Source organism: Capricornis sumatraensis, chromosome X, assembly GCF_032405125.1.
Source record: "Capricornis sumatraensis isolate serow.1 chromosome X, serow.2, whole genome shotgun sequence".
NCBI lineage: Eukaryota > Metazoa > Chordata > Mammalia > Artiodactyla > Bovidae > Capricornis > Capricornis sumatraensis.
The window spans coordinates 71263544-71289774 of NC_091092.1; the positions used below are offsets into that span (position 1 = coordinate 71263544).

The following is a 26231-nucleotide window of genomic DNA, read 5'->3' on the forward strand; positions in this document are numbered from 1 at the left end:
AAGTGATATTCTATTTCTAATTGTTCTAATTTTTTGATACATTCTGCAGCATCTCATAGGGTTTGATATGTTTCCATTTTCATTTATTTACATATAGTTTTTTTATTTCCTTTTTTTAATTTCCTTTTACAATTGGTTGTTCAGAAGTGTGTTGTTTAGTTTTCACATGTTTGTAGACTTTCCAGCTTTCCTCTTTTTGTTAATTTGTAGTTTTATACCATTAATGGTCAGAAATGATAGTCAAAATGATTTTAGTCTTAAATTTGCTAGGACTTGTTTTGTGTCCTATCATATGATCTTCTAAGGAACAAGCGTCCTTTTTAATAGTCTTTTCCTTTAAGCTATACGCTACAGTTAAGTAGTTAACATACCATTCTAATATGGAATTATAGTTTTCTAACTCTGTCCATTTTTAACCTTCACTGGAGTGTTTCATATGTTATCATCTTGCTTTTTAGTGTTTTTGTTTCCTCAGCTTGAAGAACTCCTTTTAGCATATCTTTTCAAAGCAAGTATACTGGTATTGAACTCCCTCAGCTTTTGTTTGTCTTAGAAATCCTTTATTTCGCCTTCACTTTTGAAGGATAACTTTGCTGGGTAAAGTATTCTTGGCTGGCAGTGTTTATTTTTCAATAATTTGAATGTATCATTCCACACTCTCCTGACCTATGGAGTCTCTGCTGAGAAATCTACTGATAGCCTAATAGGATTTGCTTTGTAGATCATCTTTTTTTCCTTTTGCTGCCTTTAATATTCTTTCTTTATCATTGATTTCTGAAATTTTCATTATAATGTGTTTTACAGAAGGTCTTTTTGAATTGTGGTAATAGGGTTTTCTATTAGCTTCATGTATTTGCATGTCCTTTCCCATGATTGCAGTGTTTTTAGCTGTTATTGTCCAATTAGTTTTTCATCAAAGGGGAGAGAAAAAAAAAAGAAAAAACTCAACTGCTATAATGCTAACGTCAATCCGCTAGTGCATTTTAAATTTGGATTCTGCTATTGATAGCTGTATCCTTGCAAGAAATCATGTTTACTATGAGATTTAAAAGAAATATTCATTTTATTTATTTTTTAAGAGATGTTCATTTTAATTCAACACTTTTTATTAAGGATGTGAAATATAAAACCTTAAGTTTAGTATAAGATAACTATTTTATATTTTATTACTAATTTCCCAAATTTTAAAATTATTTGCTACTTTGTAGTCTTTGTCCACTATCTGTTATATGATTGTTTCAACATGTTTTAGCAGGGGTTTCTTAATCTTTGTTTTTGTTTTTTTTTTTTGGTCTAATAATATTCTATTTTTCATGTATGGAGATAATAGAAGGAAATGTACTTTGTGGTCCCTCCCGCCCCCCCACAGAATTTGTGCATTTTCAATTGCAGTGATCCTTCTCTTTCTTCCTGCTTACTGACCTAGGTGCTTTGATATTATTGACTGGATTTAGGAGAACAGACTGTGTTGTCTTGAACAATTGTAGAAATAAGCTGATGTACTAATTAAAGTTTTTTGATACAACCACCCTGTAATAAGTCCTTGATTTGGATTTGCTGTCCTTGTTATTGATTCTTCTAATATTTTTTAGGTCTTTTTTTTTTTTACTATTTAATATTTGAAGGTCTAGCACTGACCTTTGAAGTCAAGATAATAAATAGTACATGTTGTGCTATACTCAACAAATGTTCTAAAATATGCACACTTTTTTTCTAACAGAATTTTACCAGCTATTGATATTTTTTAATTTTTTTCATATGAAATGATGGATGATCACTTAATGGAGAGGAAAGTGAAGAAAAGAGTAACATAAGAAAAGAAGCACATCCTTATAAAAAATTGAGGATGTCACAGCATGAGGAAGTTCAAGCTATTATTGAAGACTAGATGAAAAAAGTCAGTGTGATTCTAACTTTATTAATCTGAAATACAATGTTCTGTATTGTAATTTTGAAACAAATAGAACTTGATTACATGAAATGGTATGTTAATATCCAACATACAGTAGAATATTATTTGCTTTGCATTATGAGATTTTGTTTCTTTTTTCAAAGGCCTTTATTATTCATTTCTCAATGTAACTAAATAGCATTTAAAATGTTAATAGAATAAAATGACAGATTTCAGGAGAACATTTATGTGAATTTTATTCAGTTTTAATTAATTTCTTTAATATGTTCTTCATAAAATTTGAGGCTTTTTAGGGGATTAGTGTGTTCTCTCCCTTTTACTCTTCATTACCGTTTCTAACTGATGTTGAGAAAGCACAGTATATTAAGCCAAAATAAGTTTAAGTTACTGTTTTTTAGTGACACTAGTAAAGTTACCTATAAGAAAATTACCCAATGTTGTGATTAAGTATACTGGGTATCACATGAGGAAAAGACATGTAAAGCAGAAAGTGACCAGTAATTCACAATAGAAAATGTTTAAGTTAGGCAGGATATTTTTAAATATTGGATATAATGCAACAGAGTGAACTAGAAATTTTAACATAAAGAGATTCAAAACTTGAAATAGTATTAGTGTTTAAAATGTGATGAGTGGCTATATTTGGTCCTAAACAAACATATCTATTGGGAAGGTGAGGCATAGTAGTGCAATTTAAATGTATTTACAAATCTATGGACCAAAATTTGGCTGTATGACAGTGGGTAGAAATTGAGTGATAAATTTATACAGGATTATATTAAAGACTGGGCAGTATAAATGATGCTTTCCTAGTAGAGAGGTAAAAAAGCAGGATATCTAGATCAAACTAAAAATGAATGTCCCCCATCCCCCTCAACTCCAATTTAGTTATTATGTTGAGGCATTTAAAGCTACTACTTCTGTTTGTAGAAAATGATTGCATGTTAACAATTTCATATGGTCAATCCATGCAAGAATACCCCCAAAACACATTTAAAGTTCCAGTTAGCATATGGGAAAGTAATTTATAGATTTATTTAAAAGGAATAGATGGGATAAATTAACTACTGAAGTTTTAACTGTTGGGGATAATTATATTTTGCTTTAGTCTTCTCTATCCAAGAGAAAGATTTCTAAACTGTAAAGGGTAGAGCTAGTGGGTGAAAAAAAAATTTCAAGATATATGAGTGAGTACTTGGCTGCTTTAAGAGTTCCAAATAACTTAAGTCCTGGTATACTGAACTAGTTTAGGTATTATTTGTGCAGTCAGAGTAGACAAAAGAAATGGGAATACCGAATGAACAGGTATATAAAAAGCAACAAAGAATAGATCTTGAAATTATTGATGGGTGAATTTAGCTTTAACCTCAGGAAAATTTTAGACAAGCTTATTTAATAACTATTTGTGTACTTTTATTTTTTAATTTTAATTTTTCACTGGAGTATAATTGCTTTACCATGTTGTGTTTCTGCTGTACAACAAAGTGAATCAGCTGTGTGTATACATATATCCCTTCCCTTTTGAACCTCCCTCCTACCTCCCCGATCCTACCCATCTAAGTCATCAAAGAGCACTGAGCTGAGCTCCCTGTACTTTATAGCAGGTTCCCACGGTAGTGTATATATGTCAATCTTAATCTCCCAATTTGTCCCACTTTCCCCTTCTGCCTCTGTGTCCCCATGTCCATTCTCAATGTCTGTGTCTCTATTCCTGCCCTGGAAATAGGTTCTGCGGAAGACCTAAATAGACCTCTCTCCAAAGAAGACATACAGATGGCCAAGAGTCACACGAAAAGATGGCTCCACATCACTAATTATTAGAGAAATGCAAATCAAAACTACAATGAGGTATCACCTCACACCAGTCAGAATGACCATCATCAAAAATAACTACAAACAATAAATGCTGGAGAGGATATGGAGAAAAGGGAACCCTCTTGCACTGTTGGTGGGGAACGTAAATTGTGGAGAACAGTATGAAGGTTCCTTAAAAAACTAAAAGTAGAACTATATATGACCCAGAAATCCCACTTTTGGGCATATACCCTGAATAAAACATAATTCAGAATGACATATGTACTCCAATGTTCATTGCAGCACTATTTACAATAGCCAGGACATGGAAACCACCAAAATGTCCAATGACAGATGAATGGATAAAGAAGATATACATAAACACAGTGGAATATTACTCAGCCATAAAAGGAACGAATTTGGGGCTTTTATAGAGATGTGGATGGACCTAGAGTCTGTCATACAGAGTGAAGTAAGTCAGAAAGAGAAAAAACAAATATCATATATTAATGCATATGTGTGAAATCTAGAAAAATGGTACAGATGTATACTTTAAGGAGGTTGTCACTGGAACTTAAATATGTATACTAAAAAGGAATGTCAAACTAACTAATCTGGCTAATGTAAGGTAGTGTAAGGCAGCTGTTTTAGAAATCTAATGTAGTAGAGGTGTAGCTGGAAATAATCCCCTGTATTCTGTGCTGATTAGACCACCGGGATATTTTGCTCAGTTCTTACTGTTTTAAGAGGCTCAGATATTGATGAACTAGGTATTTCCCAGAAAAAGAAAAAAGGCAAACACAATAGTGTTTATGGTGAAAGTGTTTTTTCTATAGGGAATGATAGGAAAGGTGTTTGTAAATTATTGCTGTGAGTAATGTAAAGGGGGATCTCAAATGTTGAGGGACAAAATTAAGGTGCAAATGATAGTGATTGTTAAATATTACATGAATTACCGTATAGCAAAGGGATTTTACTTATCTTTTATGTGTAGCTCTCAAGGGCTAAACTGTTATTCTCTGGAAGTTATGGGGAAAGCAATTGAGTTCAGTTAAAGAGTCTCTCCAAAATTAGAACAATTTTTGAGAAATAGTCTCTTCTTTATTAAAAGTGTATAGGAAGAGTCTGAAAGGCCTTCAAACAAATATGTTATAGAAAGGATAATTTTGTGGGGAGAGAATTTGGAGTAGAATTGGCAGTTCCCTAATTGGGCACAGTATCAGCATCGCTTGCAGAACTTACTTAAAAAAAAAAAAAAAAAAAAAACATGTTGAGAGCTATATATATTTCTGTAGATAATTTCATTAAAATATCTTATTCATTCCTATAGTTGAGTAAACGATTAAAGCTTTTGCCCAGTAGAATAATGTAAATTCCACAAGGATAGGGATCTTGTTTGATTTATAAATTGTATTTCCTGCATCTGTCACAGTGCTTAGCTCATAGTAGGCTGTGAACAAATATGTTTTAAGAAATATAGCAATAACTTTATTTGTAGCTGTTTATTAATTTTTGTGACTTAATAAGTTTATAAATACATAGAGTAAGTCTTGTTATTACTTGAATCTTTAAGCATTTTGGTCTCTTATTGAGTTAGTTCATATATCTTTTTTTAGAGAGCAGTTTGGAAGCTCATTCTACAAAAATTTAAAGAAAAAATTTAGACATAATGGACTGAATATAATATTTTGTACTTAAATACATTTTATGCATATTTATATTTGACTAATTTGTCAACATTTTATTGTGACATCAAAGATGTTTCTCTCAAAAATAGTTAATAAATTTCAAGATAAAGTTGGCATGTTCACATCACTACTCAAGAGAAAATACTCTGTGATTGATTGTTTGAATCTTAGCTTCCTAGATAGAAAGGTGTCCTAATTAATGTGTGCTATTTTTCAAAGGTTGCCAAATCCTTTACAACAGTGGATGAAGAAGCAGATATTTTGTTCTGACTAAAATTATGTTGCTTGATTGCCCTATTCTAACCAGTGTTTTGAATGTTGTAATCTTACTTTTTTAACTTTGAGAGCTAAAGTCCTTAGTAAATAGAGGCTGAGATAACATTTACTCTTATTGTGTTTTTAAAATACTTTAATCAAGGTAACTAATTATATATACTAAAACTGTTACCTGCTTTTGAAATACTGTAGATATTAGAAGTCTAAATATTGAGACTGTGATAATGAATACTGGATATATTGGTGTAGAGTTTGTGGGAATTTTTTATTTGTAGTTATTTCTCATTAATACATCATTTTACTTTGTTAGAGTGAAAGTTTAAATTGCTCATCTCTTATCTTGAGAAGAAGAAACAATGTAGTGTTTTAATCATAACTGCCAATATCTTCATCTAAAGACCTGTTGCCATTTTTATCTTTTCTGAAATTTTTGTCACCAACAAAGGCAGGATTACATTTTTTTCCTTCCAGATTGAGTTGGTGTAGTGTATTCTTTGCTATCAAAATACTCATAGCTTTGGGATTTTGGAATGGTAAATATTTATGATGTGTGAAACAGCATGATACTTAACTATAAGATCTTAATTACATAAAAAGGATGTTTAGTTGTGAAAATACAATGAGACCTAGAAGAATACATCAAATGGTAAACTGCTTGTGATTATGAATGACTTTGTTTTTTGCTTCTTGTGTTTTTTGATTTCCTAATATGCATATGTTAACTTTTAAGAAATAAATGTTATTTTAAAAACCTTAAAAAAATAATTAAATGTGTTCAAATAGTGCATTTAATAGACATTTATTTTTAAAGATTTTTAAAAATTTGGCATATACTTTTTCTTTTTGCCTGTTTTATTTTTATTTATTTTTAGTTGACATATAATTGATTTACAATATTAGTTGCAGGTATATAATTGATTCAAAATTTTTATTGATTATACTGCATTTATAGTTATTATAAAATATTGGTGATATTTCCCTGTGCTGTACAATATATATCCTTGTGGCTTGTATACATTGTAGTTTGTATCTCTTAATCTCCTATCCCTAAGTTGCCCTTACCGCCTTTCCTCTCTTCATTGGTAACCGCTGGTTTGGTTACTAATGGACTAGTCATACTTTCCATTTCCTCCTGGTTTAATCTTAGGAGATTGTACATTTCTAGGAATTTGTCCATTTCTTCTAGGTTGTCCATATTATTGGCATATAGTTTTCCATAGTAATCTTGATAGAGACATTTAAATACAACACAGTAATAATTGTGTATGTGTGTCCCTTTATTTTATTATTACTTTTGAGGAAAGGAACTTCAAGCAGCCTTCTCTCCCAAAGGAGCTATATATATTCATGCTAGAAGAATGAGATTCACTTCTTTCTAGTAAAATACTCAAGGATTGGTCAAAAGTGAACTCTTAAATTGTATTGTTATAGTCATTTATCAGCCATTACAAATTTCAGAAAATGTTCTTGATAAAATGCTCTTTAAAGATGTGAGAAAAACAAAAAGCATCAGTTGTGAAAAATAGTGGTTAAATGGAGAGTACATGCAGAAGAGTGTTGACAGAACTCTTTATTGAATATAGAACCTAAGGCCTGTTGACATTACCAAATGTCTGAGAAAAATGTACAAACATCATTTCACGTGATTATATATGTATCATTTTATATATAAAAAAGATTGCTGAGTTAGGAAACAAGGAATATTTGATGATTATGCTGTTGAATATGCAATATACCTTATATTGGAATTTTTTGAATAGCTGTTCGTGGACTACAGAACCTACTTGTGTTTAAGATAAAAATGTATGTTTAAAGATTGTTAGTGAAAGTGAAAGTTGCTCAGTTGTGTTCAACTCTTTGCAACCCCATGGACTGTAGTCTGCCAGGCTCCTCTGTCCATAGAGATCTCCAGGCAAGAATACTGGAGTGGATAGCTGTTCCCTTCTCCAGGGGATCTTCCCAACTTAGGGACTGAACTGAGATCTCCTGCAATGCAGTTGTATTCTTACTGTCTGAGCCACCAGGGAAGCCCATAGAAGAGTGTTTAAATGAAACTTAAAAAAAAAATCTACACTTTTATCACAAAGTGGTTGGTTTCATTTTTATTTTTCTTTCTGGTGTTTATGCACATATATATGTATTTTTATATAATTTAAGTCATCATATATTTTGAAGTTCATATTTTTTGCTTTGTAGTTCATAATTGTTCCACACTGAGGTAGTTTCCAATTTTAATTATTAATTTTTATAGAATAGTTTATCATATATTCTATAATTCTGATTATTTCTCCATTTGATTTTCTGGTTTATTATTCATGTTGATGATGTTGCTTTTAGTTCTTAAAGTTCGAATTGATTTTTAACCAGGGGCAATTTTTTTCCCCCAGGAGATGTTTGGCAATGTCTGGGGATGTTTTTGCATGTCACAGGTTTTTGGTGATGGGGTGTTAATAGCATCTGTTGGTTAGAAGCCAGGTATGCTGCTAAACATTGTAGCCCCCCTACAACAAAGATTCACCAGTCTCAAAGTTCCTAAGTCCAGTAGTTCCAAGGTTGAAAAATGTAGAAAAGCAAAGCAGAACTAATGGTTGATTATTTCAAGGAACTCAGAGCAGTAAGAAATATTTGACTAGAGAACGAAGATAACTTCTATAATTTTCAGACTTTAATGCCTGCTCTTCCCAACTTAGAGTTGTGGATATTTCTAGAGTTTGGGATGGGAAGCAACTGCCAAAAAGGAATCTTCTTACATAGTACTGATGGTTATGGATTTTCTACCATTATTTACTTAGCATCTCAATATAAATACTCAGATCGCTAATGTGTTCTTATGTTTTGCATTCAGAGTTGGGTTTTGCTATTCATCATTCATTTTTTTATCATTTTGTCAATTTAAGGTGACTGTTAAGGTGACCTCTGCCTGAAAAAAAGATTGAGATGTTGAAAGGTTTTTTATTTTTATTTCTGGCATGGTTCTAATTGTATTAATCACAGTTCTTGGCTTAATGTTGCCTTGCTTCAACATAAAGGTATTATTTATACTGTTATTTATACAGTATGGTAAAATTTTGCCTTGCCTCAAGATCAGAAGGTTTCTGTGTTTTGATTAAAATACAGTTTATGGGATGTGGAATACTGGAGGAATTTCACAGAGCAAGTAGATGCTTGTATATACTTACATAGGGAACAATATCTTTGTTTTAGGGAAGTGAGAAGAATCCACATAGTATTTGGAGAATTGTACAGATTTATGCTTTATTCTGGCTGCTTTTTAAGAAAATTAGATCACAAAACAAAAAAAGGAGACAGGATCTAAGTTGATCTTATAGGAGATGAAACCTCAAAAGTTCATTGATAACTAGAGGGGGAGTCTATAGTTTCTGAAACCAGAAATGGGGAAAACCTATAGATAAGTCTAGAAAGCACTGTTACTGAAAACCTATGTGGTGTTATAGGCATCTTCCTCTTTTTACTGTATGAATCTCTTGTAATACTCTTAATAAATTTTTAGGGACAACTGTTTATGGTGTGGATAGGTGTGAGAAGGTAGGACGGGAGTTCATAGAATTTCCTATATAGTTTTTAAGATGTGTTATACTTAACCAAATGTTGTCTTTATTCTAAAGTTCCTTCATGTTATAGTAAGATTTATTTATATATTTAAAGTTACAGTTTCTTTGACTATAGTGAACCAAGGAAGGCAAAATGGGATTGTACTTGAGAAACCATAGGAAGGCAAACAGAAAATCAGACTTCTGGGACTTAAAGTATTCTTAGGGCTTTGTGGTAGTGAACTTGAGTTTGTAAAATCGTGAAATGTGTGATGGAATTTAGACTTCTCACAGCATAGAATTGCTGTTGTGTGTGTACCCTTTTGTTTCATCATAATATTGATGATTTAACTTTAAATGTAGTTTTTGCTTTTAGGTTTTAAGAAGTGAATCTTCTGTTTTATGTTTTTCAGTGAATATCACCTCAGCCAGGCAATTAACCGGATGTAGTCGTTTCAGCCATATTTTCCCTTCAGCTGCTTACCAGCACATTAAGATGCATAAGAGAATTCTGGGTCACTTGTCATCTGTCTACTGTGTAGCATTTGACAGAAGTGGGAGAAGAATTTTTACAGTGAGTTTAAAATTTATGACACTTGCGTATTAGAGATTTACAACAATGGGAGCGAGGCTTCATGGCATTGAAGTATGCTTTGTAAGCAGCTCTTCCTTTTTAGATACATGAATGCAAGAAAAAAAAATGGAAATTGAAAATCTTTTTTCATGTAAGTAAATGGATGAATTATAATGACTTCTGTCATTTGGGAAATCTAATTTTTTTAAAAATTAAATTATCAGAAGGCCTTATATTCTAAAGGTGGTTAATTTATGTGAATCAAGTTTTATCTGCTTAATTTGATTTCATTCTATTTTAGCAAACATTAAAATGCATTTTTCATTTGCCATTTAGCATAATTGGTGCCAGTTCTGCTTAATTAATGATTACATCATCCTTATAGTTGAGTAGTTGAACTATACAGTTAGTAACAAAGATTATATATTGTAATATTGTATATATCTCTCTTTGAATTCAGTACTGTTCTTAAAATTGGATTTCTATTAACTGTATGCTTTTTTGTACAAAATTGTAGCAGACTAATGTTTCCAAGTTAAGGCTTAGTCTCATTGTTTCAGTACTAAGTTAATGTAAAAGTGTAGGTAATGGCATGATTTTCTTTTTAAATTCCTATGCTAAAACAAAGGAAGTGGTTTGTATTTGAGAAGTTCGACTTCTTGGAGTTCATTACGGACTCTTCCATTGATGTTTTCATGACTTCAAAATGAGTATATGGATGTTGTTGATGAGGATGAGGATGATGATTTTAATGTTTTTATAAACAGATAACATATCTACCACATTAGAGTAGAATTGCTTTTTAATATTTTAAAGCTCTTTTGAAATTCTCATGAGGAAGTTCATAATAGTTTCACCAGAGGTTATAGCAAAGCCTCATGTTTACTGAGAAATGCATGTAGATTTTAGGTTAAAGTTTTAAGTATCTGTAGAGAAAAAAACATTCAAAATATTCAAGCAATTAAGAAAAAAGACTGTCAGGTGTAAGGAAAGAAATAATGGCAGATATACTTAATGCCACCACACTTAAATGTGAGTTAAAAATGTTTTGAATTACCAGAATTGGTAGTAGCTTTGAGGAGTTCTTCACATATGCCATTATCATTGTAGACTGTCAGTGCTATTATTTGGACATCTTTTATATTTTCTATTAGATCCATATTATATGAAGAAAAGAGACTAAAAAGTAAATACTTAGAAAAAACCTTAATAAAATCCTCACTTTGTTTTTGCTTTTTTTTTTTGACCCCTTTGTGAGGGGACGAATTTCTGTTTCATTGTAAATCTTTTGTCCTTTTGTATTGCTGTAGGGTTCTGATGACTGTTTGGTGAAAATCTGGGCAACAGATGATGGACGCCTTCTGGCTACACTTCGAGGGCACTCTGCTGAAATTTCTGACATGGCTGTTAACTATGAAAATACTCTCATTGCCGCAGGCAGTTGTGATAAAGTTGTAAGAGTGTGGTGTCTTCGAACTTGTGCACCAGTTGCAGTCCTTCAGGGACATTCAGCTTCTATCACTTCCATACAGGTAAGAAAAATACAAGGATACCTGTAATATATATAATAAGAATGAGAATTTTCTTGTTTTTTGTTACATTGTTTGGATAATATAAAAATGGCAACAGAAAAATTTTCATCTCTTTGATAGGCTTTGTCCCTATCTTGCAGACAGGTATTCATTTTAAAGTTCCTTTTTCGTATAAATCTGTTCTGTTTAGAAACAAGTAAAACAGTTATTGAAAAGGTTTTTTGAGTACAGTGCAAGACATCTTATTTATCTCATTTGTATTTGTGAACAAGGGACAAGACTTGGAATTGCCTTAAGGAACACTGATACCTTTTAGGCAGGATATGAACAGGTTCTAACTTGAATATTGGCATACTTTGTGTTAATATTTAATGCAAAATGTTTGTCAGTTCAGATTTTGTGTGTGTGTAGTTTAATATTAGGGAAATTTTTATTCTTATTTTCATGAATTTATTTCAACTTGAAGTTTGACATACATCAGCTTTTTAAATATTTGTCCATATAGTGTTTTTACCAGACATTGGTGGTGAAAGTCCTAGATACTCCCCAAAGAACTTTGTTTTCTTCTTTGTGTTGACAGCAAAACAGAGGAATCCTTTTGACACTGTCTTTTAGTTTGGTCAACGAGACCACTTTTGTGGATGAGATAATTACTCCAATTGAATTTTCTTTGTTCTTTAGTCACTAATAAGTATGCCAGGCAATTTTTGTTTTAATATTTAAATAATACATCACCTGTTTATGAGGTACTAGCAAGAATTGGGTTCAATGTATATTGGATTTGAAAATTTATTTTTTTATTTTTCTTTTCTTTTTTTAAAATTTTTATTTATTTATGTTTTTTCCTTTACAATACTGTATTGGTTTTGCCATACATTGACATGAATCCACCACAGGTGTACATGAGTTCCCAACCCTGAACCCCCCTCCCACCATACATCAGAATTTTGATTGTTTGAAATTATCTATTGGATTTTGTTTTGGGATATTACTAGTTTCTTGTGTTCTCACCATCCTATCTGACAGACTATTTCTGAAATTTGAAGATAATCTTTTACAACATGAAAAATATGAATATTTGTTACTACTGAAAATATTTATGGAACTGTTTTGCTCCATCATAGTTTCATTTGCTAGTTTCTATCTCATTTCATTTGTGTGTGTAAGTGCCCTAGAGATCCATAGACCTCTTTTGTTTTTGTTTTTTGTGTTGTTTTTGTATGGACCTCTTTTCTATAACATTCTTCCCCTTAGTGATCACATCAAGTCTCATGGCTTTAAATTTCATCTGTAAGCTGATGACTCCAAATGTGTACTTCCATCTTGGGGCCTATCTTTTAGCTCCATACTTGTACATTCAATTACCTAGTTGGCATCATCACATGAATGTCTGCAAGGCATCTCAAACTCAACATCTTCAAGATTGAACCCCTGTCTTCCTTTCTCAGATTTGCTCCTCCCAAACCTTTTCCCATATAAACAAATGACAACTTCATCCTTTCAGTTGCTCAGAGTAGTCATCCCTGACTTTTTGTTTTTTATATCGCATATCTAACTTGTTAGCAAATCATGTTTACTCTACCCTCAAAATATATCCAGAATCTGAACAAATTCCCAAGACCTTTGTCATTACTACCTATTTCAAACCACCATCATTTGTGACCTATATTATTGAAACAGACTTCTAACTGATCTTCCTGTTTCTTCCCATCCCTCTTTCCTGCCCTAGTCTAGCCTCTGCATAGATGCATGAGTGATTTTAAGATGGAGGTTTAAAAAAAGGAAATTAAATCATGTCACTGGTGCTCAGAACCTTTAATAGCCTCCCAACTCAGAGTTAAAGCTGAAGGTTTTACAGTGACCCACAAAACCTTACATTCTCAGCCCCTTGCTCTCTTTGACCATATCTCCTACTGCTTGTTATCATCCTGCTTTAGCTACTTCTTTAAACCACTCTAGCTACACCCCTGCCCTTGCTTTTGCTGTTTTATATCTCTGAAATGGTCCTCTTTGGTCATATGACTTATTCCCTTACTTTCTAAATAATGGAAATGCCTGTCACTTTTCCCAGGGAAACTTTCTCTGACTAACTTACTATTTTAAAATTGTAAATCATTACTCCTACCAGCACTCCTTCATTTTTGTTCATAGTAATAATTATCATTTAGCATGCATTCTATATGCTTTACTCTTTGCTAATTGTCTCTATTAACATTGTAGTATAATATTATTTTTTCAGTTTCTTTCTTTTTTAAATAAAATTGAAGTAATATGGTATGGTGTTAATAGTGGTTGCCTCTGGATAGTGGGATTATGAATAGCTTTTGTTCTGTTTTTCTATATTTCCTAGCTTTTCTTCAATAACTATGTATTAAAATAAAATTGTAATTTTAATGTTATAAAAATTATATTCAGAAATGCACATGTGTTTTTAATTTTATAATCTTAAACATGATTTCTCATTTAAAAACAACCCAAAAATGGGGCTTCCCTGGTAGTCCAGTGGTTGGGAGTCTGCCTGTCAATGCAGGGAATATGAGTTCAGTCCTTGGTCCTAGAAGATCCCACATTCTTCAGGGCAGCTAAGCCCAGGTGCCGCAACTACTGAGTCCATGCTCTAAAGCCTGCAAGCTACAACTACTAAAACCCACATGCCTAGATCCTATGCTCTACAAGGGAAGCCACTATGATGAGAAGCCTATGCACCATAACGAAGAGTAGTCCCCACTTGCTGCAACTAGAGAAAGCCCATGCATAGTAATGAAGACCCAGTGCAGCCAAAAATAATAAATTAATTAATTAAAAATACATTAAATACAAAAATAGATACATTTATGGACTGAATTCCCCTTTGTGATTGAAAAAAGTTAAAGTATAATTAGGATAATAAAGGTTTTAGTATTTCTTCAAACTTAAGCAGTTCAGTTCAGTTCAGTCACTCAGTCGTGTCTGACTCTTTGTGACCCCATAAACCACAGCACGCCAAGCCTCCCTGTCCATCACCATCTCCCGGAGTCTACCCAAACCCATGTCCATCGAGTCAATGATGCCATCCAACCATCTCATCCTCTGTCGTCCCTTTCTCCTCCTACTCTCAATCTTTCCCAGCATCAGGGTCTTTTTCCAATGAGTCAGCTCTTCACATAAGGTGGCCAAAGTATTGGAGTTTCAGCTTCAACATCAGTCCTTCCAATGAACACCCAGGACTGATCTCCTTCAGAATGGACTGGTTGGATCTCCTTGCAGTCCAAGGGACCCTCAAGAGTCTTCTCCAACACCACAGTTCAAAAGAATCAATTCTTCGGTGCTCAGATTTCTTCACAGTCCAACTCTCACATCCATACATGACCATAGGAAAAGCCATAGCTTTGACTAGACAGACCTTTGTTGGCAAAATAATGTGTCTGCTTTTTAATATGCTGTCTAGGTTTCTCATAACTTTCCTTCCAAGGAGTAAGCGTCTTTTAATTTCATGGCTGCAGTCACCATCTGCAGTGATTTTGGAGCCCAGAAAAATAAAGTCAGCCACTGTTTCCACTGTTTCCCCATCTATCTGCCATGAAGTGATGGGAGCGGATGCCATGATCTTAGTTTTCTGAATGTTGAGCTTTAAGCCAACTTTTTCACTCTCCTCTTTCACTTTCATCAAGAAGCTCTTTAGTTCTTCTTCACTTTCTGCCATAAAGGTGGTGTCATCTGCATAAAATCATAATATTTCATATTTTATTGTCTCATTTCTGTAGATCCTAGATCAGCATATTTACCAGCCAGATAGTAAATATATTAGGCTTTGCAGACCATACGGCCTCTATTTCAGACTGAGCAACTTCACTTTCACGTTTTACTTTCATGCCTTGGGGAAGGAAATGGCAACCCACTCCAGTGTTCTTGCCTGGAGAATCCCAGGTTTGGGGGAGCCTGGTGGGCTGCCATCTATGGGGTCGCACAGAGTCAGACACAACTGAAGCGACTTAGCAGCAGCAGCAGCAGCAGCAACTACTTTGCTGTTGCAGTGCATAGCAGCCATAGCCAGTTTAAGGTGACTGTGTACCAATAAAACTTTATTTACATAAACAAGCAGGAAACTGGATTTGGTATGTAGGCTATAATTTGGAGGCTTCTGCTATAGATTGTGGATTAAGCTTTCTGATGCAAGCTTCTGTAGCTCAGAAATGAATGTATAAGTTTACTACCTGAGCACTGGTTTCTTTACTGTTCATCAGCTCTTAATGGATAATATTAATTGGTATTTTTTGTTTGATTTAAGCTTTGTAGTCTTTAGAAGTTCTGTGCTTCCAAAAAGAAAACTAAATAAATGACTTCTAATACCTATAATGATTATTTGCTTTAGATTTGAGTTTAAAATTTATTCAAGTCATATTCATCTTGATCCTTAATCTTCATCTCAGTGGAAGGTATTCATTATGTTTATTTGGAATTTTTATTTTTTTAATTATTTATTTGGCCATGCTGCATGGCTTATAGTATATTAGTTCCCCAACCAGAAATTGAACCCAGGATACGGCAGTGAAAGCACTGAGTCCTAACCACTTGACTGCCAGGAAATTCCTTATTTGGGATTTTTAAAACTCATGGGCATGCTCGAGACCCTGGTTTGATTTTCAGTCTTCCTGTGTCCCAGACATCAGGAGTATAGTTAACTTTTCCCTTATTCTCTTCTGAGGATGTGTAAAATACTGAGAGTTAGAGCTTGAGAATCCTACGTGACTAAGACCATCTGTGGTTTATCTAGGATAGTAGTCATACTTCAAATTGACAACTCAATTTATATTTTTAAATCTTTTTTCCACAGTGATACATACAGACATTTGACTTATGTTATCCATGTACATGAAAGTGATTTAGATTTAAAAATGCCAAAATTTCCATTGTACTTCATGAAGTTAAGCGTTTAAAATGTTAAAACCCAAACACTTAGACTTGTACCTTCCTAGTTACTGATTTTTAGATTTTCTTTTGATGCCTTTTTCAGGTGAACTATAAAAAATTTATGTTGTTGCTATATAAGCATGTATTCAGCAGATTTATAATGGTTTAACTAGTAATGACTTTGTGTTTTCTCCATTAAAAGCAGTGAAATAATAATCTTTAAGCGTTATATTGAATAATTTTTAAATAAGTGTCTTTAGGACTGAAATATTTCATCCTAAATTAAATGACTGACTTTCTCTACATTTTTTTTTACTTTAGTTTTTAATAAGATATCCATTAATCTAGGAAATTTAAATAACTAATTTCTTGAAACTGAAATTAAGTTGAAACATGAAAGGTTTCTATTTTAATTAGAATTATTTTTCCAGTTTTGTCCATCAACTAAAGGCACAACCAGATACCTCACTTCTACTGGTGCTGATGGAACAATTTGTTTCTGGCAGTGGCATGTGAAAACAATGAAGTTTAAGTAAGTTTAGAGTTTCGTTAAAAATTTTATGAAAAGAATGTTTTTTTCTTTATCATCTTGAGAGATTCTTGATAGTTCATGTATTAAATATGTAAATTATGTGTGCATGGGTGTGTGTGCACACATCCATACTGACTTCAATTAGATGTTAGAGATTTTTTTTTTTTTTTTTTTTTTTTATGAAACCAATGTTGAAGAGATTATACACAAAATTCTGATAAGGAGTATTTGTTTCATTTCTTACCATGGTAAGAACACCTTGAACTTTTCTTCATGATGTTAGTAAGTAACATGGTAACTTATTTGTAAAGCTAAAATAACAATACTGGTAGCATAAAGTATGTTTGTAAGTTTAAATGCATTTTTAACTTCAATAGTGGAAATAGTACCTATTGACTACTTCAGTTTTGTGGTTTCTATAATATTGATGATAAATCTGTCAATGTCTAGCAGTGTGCTAAAATTCTTGTACATTAAAAGAACATGATGAAAAATAAAAACATCTTACTTTTCTCTTAGAGATCGCCCAGTGAAATTTACTGAGAGATCTAGACCTGGAGTTCAGATATCTTGTTCATCTTTCAGTTCTGGTATGTATAAAAATTGAGTGTTTTGAGTACCTAAAATATTGAATAATCCAGTATAAAAGATTTTTCAATTGTAAAATACTTTTTCAGTTTTGTGGAGAAAAATGCATATGTTTGAGAATTAATAGACACATACTAAAAATGTGAACCATGTTATAATAGACCTTTGTGGATTCTAATTAACATTATAGAATTTGAGTTTTTTTCTTATTTACAATTAATGTATTTTTATGTAACAATGAATTTAGTTGGTAAAAAGTACAGCCTTCCCCCAACACTCACACACAATTCAACATGAAAATCCTACCCTGAATTTTCAGAAAACATGTACTGTGGCTCCATATAGAAGACCCGTTCTCAGTATGTAAACAGTGCTTTTCTACTGCTGTTAAGAGTATGGTAATTAACCTTCTATTTTTTGTTGTCATAAAATATAACATTAAATTTACCATTTTAAGAAACATTTTTAAGTGTACAGTTCTATGGCATTAAGTACATTCACATTGTTCTGCATACATTACCAGCATCCATCTCTAGAATTTTTTTCATCATCCCCAAAGCTGCTAGTTTTCACCCTTAACCACTATAGCCACTATACAGAGAATTGTAAATATAGATTATTTTATAAATAATTGTGAAACATTATGTTTTTATGAGATATAAAGAAATGAATTCCTCAAGGCTTTTAGTGTTTATGATTCAAAGGCCTGTATTTGGTGTAAAAGTTGTGTTTTTATTGGGTGAGTGATATAGTTGTTCTTAAATATTCCTCTTGTGTTTCTTGAGTTTTGCTTATTTTTTTCTGAAATGTTAATATGTGTTTAATAGGTAGAAGATAACTTTGTGTTTGTTGAAGACTTTTTTATTAATAAAGTATAACTAAGGAAGCAATCAGAGGGTTTTTAAAGTTTCTTGGTATAATTTTCTTAAATGTTTGTTTATTTTTAATCCTCTAGGTGGTATGTTCATTACAACAGGTAGCACTGACCATGTGATTAGAATATATTATTTAGGTTCTGAGATCCCTGAGAAAATTGCCGAGTTAGAGTCACATACGGTAAGAACAAAATGAAAAACTTAAATATCATGCTTTCTTTTTAAACACCCATGGAAATCTGGTTTTCTTCTTTGCTGATCTCTAATTTAATATAGATTGGTCCTGAAACTTGTATGGTAAGATTTCTTTTTAGTGGTGAAGATTGGTATGAAATTCTGAATTTAGTATGCTTATAGTATTTAAGACAATTTCTGACTATGAGAAGGGAAAAATACGTTGTAATAATAATTTATTTAAAAAATCATCTTTTACCCTGCTTTATTAATCATATAACTGTTTGTTACTTTGAAGTCTACTTATTAAAAGACATATTCAGGTACATCTTAGGAAAAAAATTCTTTTTACTGAACTTAGCTCATTGGTCTTAGTTTGATTATTTTCAGAATGCCATGAGACTCCTGAAATCTAATCCCATTTAATTGTCGACAACAGCCTTCCATACAGGGAAGTTTTATACTAGGGTGACAGCCATTGGTGCCTGGGACTTTTCTTCTCAAGCTCTCTCCACTGTTGTGTGACATTTACAAGAAAAATTTGGAGCCATTATTGTTTATTTATTTCCCTGTACACCTTTTACTTCTTCCTCCTCTTTATTTCCTTACCTTCTTCTCCAGACAGTTGTTTACTGTTGAATATGGGAGTATTTGTTTCAACTCACTACAGATCTTGTGTTCCTCATTGTCAAAGCTATATAGTCTGCATCTGAAAGTACTCAGCTTTATAAGTCTTACTATTACTGTTCCTATTACTTTTGATGCTTAGTTGATTTGGAATAGTGTTAGTACATATCAGTAAAACACAAAATTTCCCTGAAAGATAACTTTTTAAAAAAGATACTTAGTGAGTTCCAGAATCACTCATGTTCTTGAAATTTGAGTAAAACCGAGACCCCTGTTAGAAACTTTTTCCTTGAACTTTTGGAAACAGCCTCCTGCTTTTGTCTTATCATATGAACATAATTGAATATTCAGCTTATGAAGAGTTACTGAACCAAGCTGAGCTCTCACCTTGCTGTAACTTATTCATAGATACTAAAATCCTGGAATATTATTTAAAGTGTGAAATATAAAAACTTAGGAAATATATAACAATCTCAATCTTGAGAATATCCAGTAGGAAAAATCCAGTTGTGCTAGACCACACAAAGGAGACATCTTTACAGTTACCACCCAAGCAAGGTGTGTATACAGTATGGTCACATTTATTGAGAGCTGAGAAAAGAGGAAGTAATAAATAAATGGGAAATAATTGAGGGAGAAAAGATGAAGAAAAATTGATTGGTAGAGGGTTTTTTGGCAGAGGCCCAGATAAAGTCAGAAAACTTAAACATTCCCTGTTGAAATTAGTGGCATCTGTTAGTCTCTGGAAATAAGATGTCCTTTTGTAACATCTAAAACCAGTTATTGGAACCGACAGTGAGAGTCCTGAATCTCATCAGATAAAAATACTCAATGAAGTCATGGAACAGTGGGAATCACAGATATGTCTGAACATATGAAGATGGTTTAATGTGTTTTTAAAATGAAAAAATAAATATGAAGACATTTAGTATCTGAGTTTTTATTAAAATTTAAGTACATATAAAGAAAATTAAAAGAAGTTAAGTTCAAATTTAGTTCAATAATTGTGGTTTGTGAAAATGTTTACCACATTTGAAGGTACATTACTATAGTATAATCACTACAGTACACATTATATTTGTAATAAGTGTAGTTTAGTGATAAAGGAAGATTCAAACAACAGTATCTAAATTAAGATACCTAAAGACTGTCAAATGAATTCATTGTAAAATAATTAAATAAACCATGTGAGAAACAGCAAATGACTGATTTGTTTTCTGAAATTAAAAAAATGTTAAGTGAAAAATTTAGTTCAACTACTATTAAATGAATTATTTTAAAGTGGCATTTTAGTGTGTTGTCCTATTATGGGGGAATATAATAAACTAATACCTATTCAGAACTATCTTGTCTCTTGAGATTATGGTTTAGAAACAGATTTTCTTATGTTTAGAAACAAGTTTGTCTCAAATTACTGCTGATAACTATTCCTCCTTAGTTAATAATTTGTCTTCATTAATTTTCTTTAAAGAAAATTAGAGTTTTTTTAAAAGAAAATTATAACATTAAAAAATCCACTTAATGAAACTTTTGCGTGTGAATTTGAGGAAAAGAGTACTTTATTAATTTTAAAAATAAATTAATTCTAATCACAAACCTTTTGTTTTATGTCTTAGGACAAAGTTGTTGCTGTTCAGTTCTGTAACAATGGAGACAGGTAATTATGTAGTACATATCTGTATAAACAGATGTTTCACATATTTTACCTCTATGTCTTCAGAAAAAGCTACTTCTACTATAGATGTTTTATTTCTTTCTAGTTAAACTGAAAGCTGTTGTCTCTGTTTGATGACATTCTCATCCCAGATCTTCTAAGCTCCCATCCAAATAGTAGCCGTAGTCTATCAATTCTTCCTGTATGAATGATTTCTTTCTTTCTTTCTTTCTTTCTTTCTTTTTTTTTTTGCTTTTTCCCTTTCTGTTATCATCCACCTTGGTCAAGAATTCCATTATTTGACCCATTACCTTCAATATTCTCCCTTCTAAATGCGTCTTATCCATTTCTGTCAGATTAACTTTGCTCTATTCAGAAATTTTTAGTGTTTCTTCTTTGTCTATAGGATAGAATTCAGATGTTTTAGCCTGGCATTCAGAATTCTCTACAACTTGACTTAGGCCTACATTCTTTTCTCATCTACTATTCCCTATTTAAATACTCAGATCCAGCCCAATTGATTTAATCATCATTATTGTTATAGTCCATATGCATTCTCTCATCCATTCTTTTGCTTATACTTTACCTCCTACCAGGAATAATCATACCCTAAGTCCTTTCACTCCCGTTCTATCCCTCCTATGTCTTCCCTTTCCCTTCTCTCCTTCCTTTTATTTCCTTCTCCTTCCTGTCTCTTTTTCTTTTCTAAGTTCTATCTTTCTTTTAAGGTTCATACCCTACCTGAAGCCCTTCCTGACTCCTCGAGATTTTAGCTATCTTGTCTTCCTCTGAATATCTAGATTGTTTACTGTCTCTACTGTAAGTGTGTATCACATTTCCTGTCTGTTAACTCAGAAATTATATACAAGTATTCTTGCACCCTATCAAATGTATCATCCCCAGAAGGTGATAACTTTCTGCCTTGGCCTACAGATTGACCTAGAATAGATTTTAAAATTTATCCACTTGGCATAAATTTGTATCTATATCTGTCTATAAGGACATTATGTGAGTGACCATGTTTTGCTATTAAATACTTTTTAAACACCGGTGATTACTATGATGATTGTGTTCATCTTCATTCAATGCAAGAGTAAATAATAATGATCCACCAAGAGTGATATATTTATTAGGAATGAAAAAACCTTCAAAAAATTTTTAAAGTTGTTTTATTGTACCATACTGAGTATACATGTAAAGGTTTGTATAGCTACTATTCTTTCATACTAGGAGTATCTGAATTTTTAAAATTCTTTACCTTTTTCCTTAAATGCAAAACATTATTTTATCTAAATTATGTGGCCAGTACATATATCAAAAGATGTCCAATTTTACTAATTATCAAGAGAAATGCAATTTAGAATAACAATAACAATTTTTTCTTTCAGAATGACAAGATACTGAAGAATCATAGCATCCAGTATTGCCAAGGGTTTAGGAAAAATAAGCACTGTCCCACAACCTTGATGCTAACTGTAAATTGTTTTTTTAAAAAGAACTTTTTAGGGAAATAATTTGGCAGTATGTCAAAAGCTTTTAAAATGTGCCTACCCTGAAGGGGGAATATTACAGAGAAAAGATGCAGAAAAAGTATAAATTCTTCACGAAAGAGTCCATTATACCATTAAACTAGGAAAATGTCTTTGATTTGACAGCTCCTACTAGGAAAATGTCTTTGATTTGACAGCTCCTAGTGTGCGCATCTATGGCCAAATCTGAAGTTGGAACAAGCTTTTCTTTCTTTAAAAAAAATGTGCCTGCCCTTGGACTCAGCAAAGATATATATAAGGTTTCACGAAGATGTGTATAGAGATATTCAAACAGCATTATTTATAATGGCAAAGACTGGAAATAGTAAAAATGTTCATTATTAAGTGGTTGATTAAATTTTGATAGATCCATATTGTTGAATAATTATTGAAAGGGATGGTAATTTTTATATTTGTAAACTGAGAAATATATCTACAAAATAAAGTTGACCTTTGAAAAACATAGGTTTGAACTGTGCAGGTCCACTTATGCATGCTTTTTTTAAATTGATACATTAGAAAATTTTTTGGAGATTTGTGATAATTTGAAAAAACTCAGACAAATCACATGGCTTAGAAATATTGAAAATATTAAGAGAAAGGTATGCCATGAATGCATAAAATATATGTAGATATATGTATAACACATAAGATATGGGGTCTTCAATCTTCGTTGGGACGTGGGATCTTCCATCTTCATTGTGGCATGCAAACTCTAGTTGCAGCATCTGGAACAACACTATAAATCAGTGTGTGTGTGTGTGTGTGTGTGTGTGTGTGTGTGTGTGTGGTAAGTCACTTCAGTCATGTTCAACTGTTTGTGACCCTATGGACTGTAGCCCACCCGGCTCCTCTGTCCATGGGACCTTTCAGGCAAGAATACTGGAGTGGATTGCCATGCCCTCCTCCAAGGGATCTTCCTTTGTACTGTAATTCTATTCCCTGTAGTGGGAATATATAAATGTATGTGTCTATATAAAGTCTGAAAGAATAGAAACTAACTTACAGATAGTGGTAGGTTATAGGTTATAGTTATAGGTTAACGAATGTATTTTTATTCAGTTTTATTGAGATGCATTCCACATAAAATTCAGTGTTTTAAGTATATTCCCAGGGCTGTGCAGCCTTCACTATGATCACTTTTATTTTATTTTTTAATTAAAATATTTTTGATTTATAAGATTATATTAATTTCAGGTATAAAAGATGGTGATTCAATATTTTTATAGATTATGCTTTATTTAAAGTTATTGTAATCACTATATTTCTCCATGCTTTACTCTTATATCCTTATTGCTTATCTATTTTATACATAATAGTTTGCATCTCTTAATCCCATATCCCTAGAATATTGTCATTGCCCCCAAAAGAATTCCCATATCCATACCCTTTAGCTTTCAATTTCGCATCTTTCTACACCCCTACCTTCAGCTCTGAACAACCATTAATCCACTTTTTATTTTAGCCGATTTGCCTATTTTGGATGTTTCATATAAATGGAATCATACAGTATTTGGTCTTTTGTGACATTTTTAACTTAGCATGTTTTCAAGATTCATCCATGTTGAAGCATGTGTAAGAATTTGATTTCCTTTTATGGCTGTCAAGAATTTGATTGTATGGCTATAAAATATGTCTATCCATCTATTAGTTGATCAACATTTGGGTTGTCATCACTTTTGAAATATAATGAATAATACAGTGAATATCTGTGTACATGTTTTTCTGTGGACTTATGTTTTCATTGCTCTTGTATACTTATGGAGGAGTAGAATTGTTGAGTCACGTGGCACTGTTTATCATTTTGAGGAATGCCAAACTGCTTCCCAAAGTGTACCATTTTCATTATCCACAGAAGTATATGAGGATGAATGTATTGCTTTTATAATTAGAAAAGTAGTGATTTTCATTCTAGAGAAAGGCAATAAGAATATTTTAACTGTTTTTTGCAGTTTAAGATTTGTTAGTGGAAGTAGAGATGGAACAGCAAGAATTTGGCAATACCAGCAACAAGAATGGAAGAGTATAGTACTAGATATGGCTACTAAAATGACTGGGTAAGATTGGATGTTAGATATTTTAATGATTCTCTTATGGTATAGTATCTTTTACATTATTGTATTCTATTTAATAATGAAAATAAATATCTTTTTAATTTGGAGTTAATTGGTAGAAATTTATATCTGTGTTTAGTCTCTAAGAACACTGTCTTTAACCGTTGATTGACAGATTGGATGATAGGAACATATCTTATCTGACTCATTCAAACTTCTGGTCTCTTGTGATCCAAAGATCTCTGTGCTTTACTAATGCCTATAGAATCATTCTCTGTCCTAGTTTTCTATCAGTCATTTTTATATTTTTTTAATACTAGACAACTTTGAGGGTTGTCCGTATTAAATGTCATCATATTTTTAGATATTTCTCTGACTTACTGAGAATACCTTTATGTTTCATATTGTTAGTATTCCTACTCAACATTATAAATACAGTTAATCAGAATTACATTTCATCATCACTGTTAACTAGAAGATACATTAATTACCTCTTTAGGATACAACAGTTTCTTTAGGGTATGATCCTGAAATTAATTATTTTCCCATTAACAACAATATAGAATCAACTTTGTAGTCATAGTCAGCTACTGATAATGTCATTTGATTAAATCAATTAACTGAATTTCTTACTGCTTTTTTGTATACCTACTTTAGTTTCAAAAAATGAATATTTAAAGGAATAAAGTGTCCATTTAATTATGTTTTCCTCATATTTTCTGGTAGCCAACCTGACCTTGTGTTTTACTTTTCAAGGTATCTGAAGATTCATTTCTAACTTCACTTTTTTATTGCTCTCAATTAGCTAACTATGAAGTTTTTGTCATTTCGTATTTTTTTTCCTCCATAAAATAAGCCTATAGATGTTGCCCTATGTGATATTAATACTTTTATTATTTTATTTCATGTGTAGTTAAAGATAGAGTTTAGGATTTTTTTATCTAAAAAGTTGCATGCTCCTAGAGAGATTTTTTTCATAATTTGCTATTTAGATGCTCCTTTGTTCAATATTTATTAACCCTGAAATTATTTTGTTTAGGAACAATTTGCCATCTGGAGAAGACAAGGTCACTAAACTTAAGGTGACTATGGTGGCCTGGGATCGATATGACACCACAGTTATTACTGCAGTGAACAATTTCCTTTTGAAAGTATGGAATTCTATCACAGGCCAACTTCTTCATACGTTATCCGTAAGTATTCTATTTGTGGAATAATTAAAAATGATCGAAAAGGGCATTATTCTAGAAGACAGGAAATTTTAAGTTTTCTAGTTTGCTTTCTATGGCTTACTGTTGCTTGGAGAATTATTCAAAGTACCTTTGTTGACATATCTACAAAATAAGGATGGCACATGGTGTAGCTATTAAAAGCAGATATCAAAACTTTTCAGGATCTTTTCCCATATTTATTTACCCATTATATTATCATATGCAGTCAAGGGTATATAAGTTATTTGTTCATAGCATGAGTGGGGATTTTTGTTGTTGTTTTTAAGGGTAGAGCTGGCTTTATTTAACCCAGTATATACAAAATAGTAGCTTTTCAACATGATATAAGAAATATTATTGAAATTGTTGACATTTTTTCATACTAAATCTTTGAAATCTAGTGTGTATTTTAAGTTTACAGACCATCTCAGTTTCCACTAGCCACATTTCAGATGCTTAGTAGCCATATGTGGCCAGTGGCTACAGGTCTAGAATTTGTGTACCAGAGTCTTACTGGGGTGTGAAGTTCTTTAATTCAACAAATACTTATTGAGTATCCATTGTTCCAGCCACTGAGATAGGTTTAAATAGTAGATTAAAGAGTCCCTATCCTCCTAGAGTTTGTAGCCTATTAAATGAAACAAAGAAACAAGCATTTAATCAAATAAGTGCTAAGAAGAGCACAACGCACGTTTCTAGTAGGATAACCAAACTTGGTCTGGAAGGGTCAGAGAAAGCTTTCTGAGAAGGTGAAGCTTGTGTTAAGATTT

General features: G+C 32.2%; 1 protein-coding gene across 1 annotated transcript in view; it reads left to right on the top strand.

Moving 5' to 3' along the window:
• BRWD3 (bromodomain and WD repeat domain containing 3) overlaps nucleotides 1–26231 on the top strand; it is a 153704-nt gene that overhangs the window by 45101 nt on the left and 82372 nt on the right. The window contains exons 7-14 of the mRNA XM_068962335.1: nucleotides 9635–9795; nucleotides 11106–11327; nucleotides 16649–16749; nucleotides 17269–17339; nucleotides 18293–18393; nucleotides 20630–20670; nucleotides 24149–24253; nucleotides 25290–25443. Of these exons, the coding sequence (XP_068818436.1) occupies nucleotides 9635–9795; nucleotides 11106–11327; nucleotides 16649–16749; nucleotides 17269–17339; nucleotides 18293–18393; nucleotides 20630–20670; nucleotides 24149–24253; nucleotides 25290–25443 (956 nt within the window). The remainder of the gene's footprint in view (nucleotides 1–9634; nucleotides 9796–11105; nucleotides 11328–16648; nucleotides 16750–17268; nucleotides 17340–18292; nucleotides 18394–20629; nucleotides 20671–24148; nucleotides 24254–25289; nucleotides 25444–26231) is intronic.